The sequence below is a fragment of the Myotis nattereri genome (assembly GCF_964212035.1).
Source record: "Myotis nattereri genome assembly, chromosome: 5".
NCBI classification, from domain to species: domain Eukaryota; kingdom Metazoa; phylum Chordata; class Mammalia; order Chiroptera; family Vespertilionidae; genus Myotis; species Myotis nattereri.
The window spans coordinates 19,593,617-19,601,757 of NC_138080.1; the positions used below are offsets into that span (position 1 = coordinate 19,593,617).

Below are 8,141 nucleotides of genomic sequence, written 5' to 3' on the forward strand. Positions count from 1 at the left end.
TTTAAGCTGTTCCTTTCAAGAAACAAAAGCCTCAGGAAGAACCCTGTCCATCTCCCTAACTGCCTGAAAGGGATCTAGAAGAGGACCGGCTCCAGGAGGGGAGCTCAGCACAGGCATCTGCAGTTTAATAGGAACTGGGTGGGAAGGACAGAGAGGACACTAGCAAGGCCCTCTGATCACTGTCCCATTGTTCAAGTTGGCCCAGCAAACATCTGTTCTCCATTCCATGTGAATTGTCTTCCTCCCCTTTCAAGCCCCAAACCACAACTCCCCCTCTTTAGCTCTGGATGGCACCTGTGCCTCAAATGCCCAGTCTGCCCTGGGGATTCTATGGCACAATATAAACATGTAATAAAGCTTTCATGTGTAATAATATGTCATGTGCAATAAAGCTGGCTGTTTGCCACTGTTAACTTGCCTGGTGTTAATTTGATTATTAGTCTGGGCCAGTGGTCGGCAAACTCATTAGTCAACAGAGCCAAATATCAACAGTACAACAATTGAAATTTTTTATGAGAGCCAAATTTTTTAAACTTAAACTATATAGGTAGGTACATTGTTATTAACTTAATTAGGGTACTCCTAAGGCTTAGGAAGAGCCACACTCAAAGGGCCAAAGAGCCGCAGGTGGCTCGCGAGCCGCAGTTTGTCAACCACGGGTCTAGGCAGAAGAACTTAGAACGGTGGAAGGAAAACGTGTTTTTCATCCCCACACGGTGCTTTGCTTTTCCTGGTATTAATGGGTCCAATAGCATGGGAGCATCTTCAACTTCCTCATCAAAGATCACAACACCCGCCTCTTCACTCTCAGCACTTCCCCTGAGATTCTACCCCTTCCCTGCCAATCAGACAAGTGCTTGCACCTTAACCTGAGCAAAACAAGGAAGAAAGGTGGCAAAACAGATTTATAGGGAAAACGCACAGCTTTCTGCTTGCAGGGCCAGGACTAGTGCCAGGTGAGGAAGGCACTTGCCTTGGGTGCAACATGTAGGGGGGGGGCACGAAAATGTTAGTTATCATCATCCCATTTTACAGCTCCTCCATGGAGACTGAGGCAGAGGGGACATTGCTTGCCCAGAGTCCCACAGGGCGGCAGGGCTGTTCGCACACAGCCTTGGCCTCTGACCCGCAGTGCTGGTCCCGAGTTGGGCCTAAAGTTTGGAGGCTGGCACAGCACAGCTCAGAGAAGTCCTCTCGCCCAGGGCTGCGTCCTGGGAGCGGCCTGGGAGCGGCTCCTGCTCATGGGATGCACAGCTCCTTGGTGGCTCTTCAGCAAGACCCTCCCATCCTGGTCCTGTGGCTGTGGAGTGGCTTTGAGCGGTCGAGGCAGAGGATATTCCTCCTCCGACACCCTCCATGGCCCCCAGGGTCCCCTCTGAGACAGCAGCAGGGATGCTACGGGAGCTCCTGCTGGGTCACTACGGACAGTGACACCAAAGCCAGCCTCTTGGGGGAGACCCCGACCCTGCCCACTCCCAGTCCACCACTCACCTCTCAGCCTCAGTTTCCCCAGCTGGGGACTGGACCAATGATGCTCTGCCTCTCAGGTCACCGTTCACAGGAACAGGAGGCTGACATGCCCTAGGCCAGGGGTGGGCAACCCTTTTGTGAGTGTGTCCCAAAACCTGCAAAATCTCTGACTCAAAATTCTTCAGTGTGCCAACCCTAAATTTTTGAGAACATGTTATGCCTACTTGATATCTCTTAAGGTGTATGTATGTGAAGAACCTTGAAGAAATAATAAAATTCATTCGAGCGACCAAAACACAGTATATGATGATGAAAAATACACTTGTTCTTTTTATATACACTGATAGTCCTACAGAAAACTCTATGACTCGGTTTGATATTATCAGTGGGACTTTTGCTGCTGCATCCCTGATGACAGAGATTTTACATCAGGTTTATATTTCGTGACCTTCAGAGATATGCACGAGCTACTACTTTCATCCGTCAGGCTACTCCTATTATGAGACTTAACAAAATTCATCACTGAGAACAGAGATTCACAATTGTAAATGGAACATTATAAGAGAGGGTTTCGCGCGCCAGCAAAAGTTACTGCCCTGACTCAGGATCCGGGCGTCGCAGGGGCAGCCGCTACCTCAGGAGCTGGTGGGCGGTGCGCGCGCAGCCCGGGCACCGCGGGGGAGGGACGGCCTGCGGAAGGCGGATCAGAATCGGGGGACCAGGTGGGGAAGCGGGCAGCGCGTGCAAGGCAGCCCCGGTGCCCCAATAGAGTCTGTTTTGACGAGACAAAAATAAAAAAAAGTTACTGGCATGCCACATTTGGCATGCGTGCCAGGGGTTAACCACGCCTGCCCTAGGCTTTCAGTCACTGCAGCTGTCACCTTCAGGAACGCAGGAGAAGGGCAGGGACTTACGATGGGGTGTCCTCTCCCACAGGAGCTCACGGGCCAGCACCCAGCACAGAAGGGCCAAGCCCATAATTTGGTGGCAGTAATACTCCTCACTTCTGGGAACTGAAAACGAAAGCTAAACTGTCCTCTTCCGGCAGATGCTCCGTTTTGGACCTTTTCATTGGTCAGCATAGATCCCATGCTAATAAGGGGGCAGCTCCAGCACGTAGAAAGTTCCAGCTTCCTTTCCTGACTCCCTCCCAGGCTCCCCTGCATCCCTCTACATGGCACCCACTTCTTACTGCTACACCTGTGTGCCCATGAATGAGTTCCCCAAGAAGCTGGGGGACCGCAAGCTGCCAGTGTGGGTGGGGATCCTGCTGTTCCTACTGGTGGTAGGTCTTCTGTGGCAGAGGTCGTTTGGGCTGTCAATTCCAATAGCCCAGCTTGCAAAGATGGCCTCTGAGCTGAGCAGAAGTGTCGAAACAACACACACCTCTTGGAGCACAAGCCTGGGGGGCGGGGGAGTGGGGAGGTCGGCAGGATCAGCCCTGACCCCATCAGTTTCCAACTCCCTTACTCTTCCCAGGCATCCCAGGCGACCCTGATGATTGCCCTGCAAATGGAGAAGGCTGGGGGCCGCAAGCAACAGGAGCTGGTGCAGAAGCAACAGGAGCTGGTGCAGAAGCAACAGGAGCTGGTGCAGAAGCTTCAAGGTGAGAAAAACACAGGCCCTGGTTGCAGTCAGGGAGTTTGCAGGAGCCGGTCAGGTATTGAAGAGGAGGGAGGGGGAGGGCCTCTGGATTGGAGTCTGGGGTGAGGGACAGGATCAAAGCCAGAGGAAGTAGGAAGGGGCGGGCATGCCAGACTCCCAAGGTGCACTCGCTCAATGGAGGCGGGCTAGAGGCGGGGTCCTGTCTCTAGGTGGGGCTAGTTGAGGGATGTGGCTACAGTGCCCATATACTCTGTGTCTTTCATTAGAGGAAATCAAGACATTGAATCAGGAGCTGCAGAAGAAATCCTGGGAGCTGGAGCAACTAAGGTCAGGACACCCACCCACCCCCGGCCACGCCCCTTCCTCCTTCCAACCCCAAGACCTAGGATCCCCCTTTGGCTCCAAATATTCCCATTGTCCTGGGGACAGAGTTGGAGTCCCAGCCTTGTCCCTCCAGTCACCCAACTCTGGGTGGCCACCGGCCACTCCCCTGCCCAGTGACCTTATGAGGAAAGAGAAGAGATTTTGAGGGGTTTCCAGCCCAGCACCAGTGCAGCCAGACCTGGCAGCCTCCTGAGGTGTCCCCATCTCCTCCTCAGAAAAGAGAATGAGGCCTTGGTCTCTGCCAAGTGCCCCCCCAACTCCGGGATCACCCTCAGTCTCTCCATGGCCGCCATGCTCCTGCCCCTGAGCCTCCTGGCTCTGCTGGCCTGAGGTCCCAGGAAGCCTGCAGGTGAGGAGGGGGCTGGAGAGGGATGGGAGGAGTTAGGGACAGTCAGGGCCTGAGGTGGTGGCCTGCCTGCGGGGAGGGGGCTGGGCGCTGGAGAGAGAGGAATCCAGTGAGGAGCTGTTGGGGCAGAAATAGAACAGTGGGGACCAGCTATGTTCTCCTATTAACCCTGTCTGTTAACTGTGACTGTTCTCTGATTAGGGAAAGCACATTTCTAACCTGGCTGGGAGTTGTACACCCGGGGACATGGGGATTAACCTCAGAATGCAGTCCAGGCTCCTTTTCTGAGAGTTTCCTGTCATATTGGAAAGATAACAACCTATTCCCAGAGGCGCTCTCTCCCATTTGGCCAGCAATCTATCCTAATAAATATTCATAGGATTCAAACCTGTCTCTGCTTAATAATTGACTCAAGGACTGACAGGCTCATGGAGGGGTTGGGCAAGTTCTGTGGCCTCCATCCCCCTCTGACTTGGCCTTGTTGTCTCTTAGGCCACCACCTGGACTCGCCTGCTTCCCTCTGGGTTTCCCTGACCTGGCAGTTCTGAGGGGCACATGGCTGTGAGGAGGGGACGGTTAGGGGGAGGCCGGGGGCCAGGTGGCAGGGGGTGGTTCATGGGGCAGCCTTAGAGGTGGGGAAGCATCAACGTTGGCCCAAGGCTGCCTCCAAGCAGGGCAGGTGATGAAGTGGGAGGGGGCATCTGTTCTTTGCTGTCATGGTTTCTGGAAGGTAACTTCTTCTGGGGTCTCTGGGTTCCACAAAATAAGCATCCCTTCTTGGGGGAAGGAACTTACTCTGTAGTTCCTGGAGGATCACTGTGTCAGTCACAAGCATCTGGGACCCCGTGGTGTCCACACCAGCCTCCTTGCTCCAGAATGTTCCCAGAAGCCCATAGGGTTTGGTCAGGTACCACCCCACTGCCTACCCAGCCCTCTTTTCTCATGGATTCACCCTAAAGGACTGTCCAGCCTTCCCCACCCCCATCGGTGCTCACTCAGTGCTCAGCATTCTAGTCTTATCTCCTCACCCAGCTCCTGAGGCTCTTGTTCCCCATCCCTTTCCATGGAAATGGAGGCTGTGAGGAGAAGGACATCTTGTCTGGTTCCCCGTCCCCTCCCATGGAAAAAGCAGGGCTGGCCCCGGTGGGTGTGGCTCAGTGGGTTGTGCATCTTCCCAAGCACCAAAAGGCTGCCAGCTCATTTCCTGGTCAAGGCACAGGCCCGGTCGGCAGGCTCCTTCCCGGGTAGGGGGCTTGCAGGATTCAGCCAATCCGTGTTTTGCTCTCACATAGATGTTTCTCTCTCTTTCACTCTCCCTTCCCTCTTCCCTCCTGTCTCTCTAAAAATCAGTTCAGCCCTGGCTGGGTAGCTCAGTTGGTGGGAGTGTCCTCCCGGTGTGCCAAGGTCATGGTTCAATCCTCAGTAAGGGCACAGACAAGGGTCAATCAGTGAGAGCATGAATAAGTGAGACAACAAAATGATGTTTCCCTCCCTCCCGCTCTCTCTAAAATCAGTCAATCAATAAAAAAAAAAAATCAATTTAATAAAATAAAAGCAGAAAGTGTGGGGCTGGGATTCAGACCTGGATCAGCAGAGACACCCAGGCCAGGCATTTGTCACAATGTACCTCCCTCCTCTATCCCCCAAATTTTTATTCATCTTGCAGAGCCCACTTCCAGAGAGTCTGCTTCTCCAAAATGGAGGTCCACCCTCCTGAGAGACCCTGCACCCACTCTCCTGGATCCTCATATGCCCCCCAATTCCTTCCTCTCTGTTATCCTAGTTTCTCCAACTTCTCCTGGAATCCCAACTATTGTCCATGAAACTTCCTGTGCAAGGCACTGGGGTCAGGACCCTTGTTTCTGCCCAAATTCTTCCTTACCATCAGGTCCTGCAGTCCTCAGATGAGGTGGTCAATAGATCCCCCTCTATGGCTCCTGCTGTCCACCCAGGGACCCCAAACACCATCCCTGCCACAGGCTTCCTTGACCTTTATTCCCCTCCCCATCCCTCCATGCTCACAACTCCCCACCCTCCCAGACCATTTCCTCTGTGCATGGATCCTGTCAATTTCCTTCCTCCTCAATCTTTTGGGGAAGCATGGGACTTGGTTGGAAAGTTTGTAAGGAGGACCTTGGAAAAAAGGGATGTGTGCTGATGGCGGCCCACCCTGTTTATCTGAATTTCGACTTAAGGGAGTGCCAAAGGCAGTGCCCCAGTTATATTCCTTGACCTTTACAAACAAGTCTGTGCACCGGCAGACCCCCGAGTGTTTACTGGAATCTTTATGCTTAATCTTTGGTGCCCTTGCTTAAAGGACACTGCAAACACATGTGTCCTCCCAAGATTACTTACCTTACTGATTGTATCTAAAAGATCAACTTTATCTCAAAGTGCTGTGACAATAAAATCCTGAAAAGGCAGGTGATTGAGGCTGTCTGGTTCCTTTAGCCAGGCAGTCCCTTAGCCCTCTCTTTCTTTATTATTATTATTATTATTATTATTATTATTATTTTAAATATATTTTATTGATTTTTCACAGAGAGGAAGGGAGAGGGATAGAGAGTTAGGAACATCGATGAGAGAGAAACATCGATCAGCTGCCTCCTGCGCACCCGCCCCGGGGATGTGCTCGCAACCAAGGTACATCCCCTTGACTGGAATCGAACCTGGGACCCTTCAGCCCGCAGGCTGATGCTCTATCCACTGAGCCAAACTGGTCAGGGCCCTTAGCCCTCTCTTTCACAGCAAACATTGTGTCAGAGTCATCATCCATCTGATGATCGGGGTCTGCTGGTCACCCCAGGCAAGGTGGTGCCCCATGTGAGGACCAAGGATGCAAGGAGACGTGGTAGAAACATGGAAAAGGAAGAGGAATGAAATGAAAGTAACTGCGCAGTAAGTCATTGGAGCTCACTGTGGATTTCCAAGTTCCAGGGTATGTTTTTCAGCTAAGGTTTAAAAACGGGACAGAAGTTGTCCATAAAACAACAACAATATATAACAGTGCTTAAACAGTTGTGAAAGGTGAATGGTGCCTCAGTTACCAAGAAACAATTAAAGGGCCTTTTGCAGACTGTCATACCTTATAATCCTGGGTTCTCGGATGCTGGAACATTAGACCTGGATCTCTAGGAAGAAGAAGGTAAGAATTTAAAGAGAAATCGGGCCCAAGGAAAACAAATTATGTGGGCTCTTGTTGGAGCTGCACTGTGCCCACTTCATATTCAGGATCAAAAGCCTACAGAATGCCAGGAGGATTTACCCCTCCCTCCTCCTGAAGTAGAGCCTGTAGAGCCTGTAATAGCTAAGGCCCCAGACTCTCGCCTCCGAAGTGGGAAGGCTTATCAACTAGGTCCTCGATTATGGGATCAGGTGTCAGGCAAGCTATGCTACAAGGAGAACTTTTGGCTGTCCAGTGATGCAAGAGCAGCAAGGTAACTAGATGCATGAACCGCTCCCCTTTTAATACCTTTAAAGAAATAAGGAAAAGTGTTAGAGAACATGGGCTCACAGTCCGTTTACAAAAGGATCCTAAAGCCTGGTCTGAAAATGACCACAGGACGCCAGGGGACTGGCAGATTTTGGCTAAAGGACTTTAGACACCAGTCAATATCTATTATGGAGAGCAGGATATGATGAGATCTGTGAACAGCAGGCTGACCAAAACAATCTAGCGGGCGCTCATCACCTGACAGCCCCAATGCTGCAGGGGCGGGGACCATATGTTCAAGTACAACAGCAATTGAATCTGCACCCTCAAGTATTGACCCAAGCCTCTCTGTGCACAGTGGCCTGGAGTGTATTCCAGAAGGCGGAATTCAGCAAGGCTCCTTTGTCAATGGACCCCAGGAATCTTATGTTGACCTTGTAAATCGCCTTATCCAACCCATTCTGCTGCAGATCAGTCATAGTGAGGCTATAGATATTCTCTTGTTGCAACTGGCATTTGAGAACACCAACCTTGATTGTCAAATGCTATGCCGCCCATGAGGGGAAAGGCCACCCGGTGGGGGGATTTGTCAGGCCTTGTCAGCTAGTAGGCACAGAAACCCACCGGACTTAAATGTAAGCCATGGCTCTCCAGGCAGGGAATAAGGGCAAAACAGATTCCGAATGCTATCAGTGTGGGAAATGGGACATTTTACAAAGGACTGCAAACCTAAAATAGCAACCTCCTCTTCTGAGACTATTCAGCCCCCACCTACTTGTCGCCATTGCCATAAGGAGCGGCATTGGGCCAACCAATGCAAATCAAAATTTGCAGGGAAACGCAGTCCTGGCCCCACAACAAACCGAGGCAAGGATGGCCTTTCTAGGACAGATGGGAAATCAC

General features: G+C 51.7%; 1 protein-coding gene across 1 annotated transcript; it reads left to right on the forward strand.

The window, feature by feature from the left end:
- Nucleotides 1-2,617: 2,617 nt before the first annotated feature.
- Nucleotides 2,618-4,196, forward strand: LOC308520026 (uncharacterized protein). The gene is made up of 5 exons (XM_081092449.1): nt 2,618-2,755; nt 2,950-3,076; nt 3,342-3,402; nt 3,675-3,808; nt 4,007-4,196. Exons 1-4 carry the CDS (start codon nt 2,645-2,647, stop codon nt 3,787-3,789), a joined length of 414 nt encoding a protein of 137 aa, XP_080948575.1. The 5' UTR covers nt 2,618-2,644; the 3' UTR covers nt 3,790-3,808; nt 4,007-4,196.
- The last annotated feature ends 3,945 nt before the right edge of the window (nt 4,197-8,141 follow it).

Excerpts from the sequence above, each read along its gene's own strand:
- LOC308520026 (XM_081092449.1), top strand. The coding sequence starts at position 2,645 with ATGGCACCCACTTCTTACTGCTACACCTGTGTGCCCATGAATGAGTTC. Across the intron at positions 2,756-2,949 it reads TCCTGCTGTTCCTACTGGTG|GCATCCCAGGCGACCCTGAT; the intron begins GTAGGTCTTCTG and ends TACTCTTCCCAG. Across the intron at positions 3,403-3,674 it reads TGGGAGCTGGAGCAACTAAG|AAAAGAGAATGAGGCCTTGG; the intron begins GTCAGGACACCC and ends TCTCCTCCTCAG.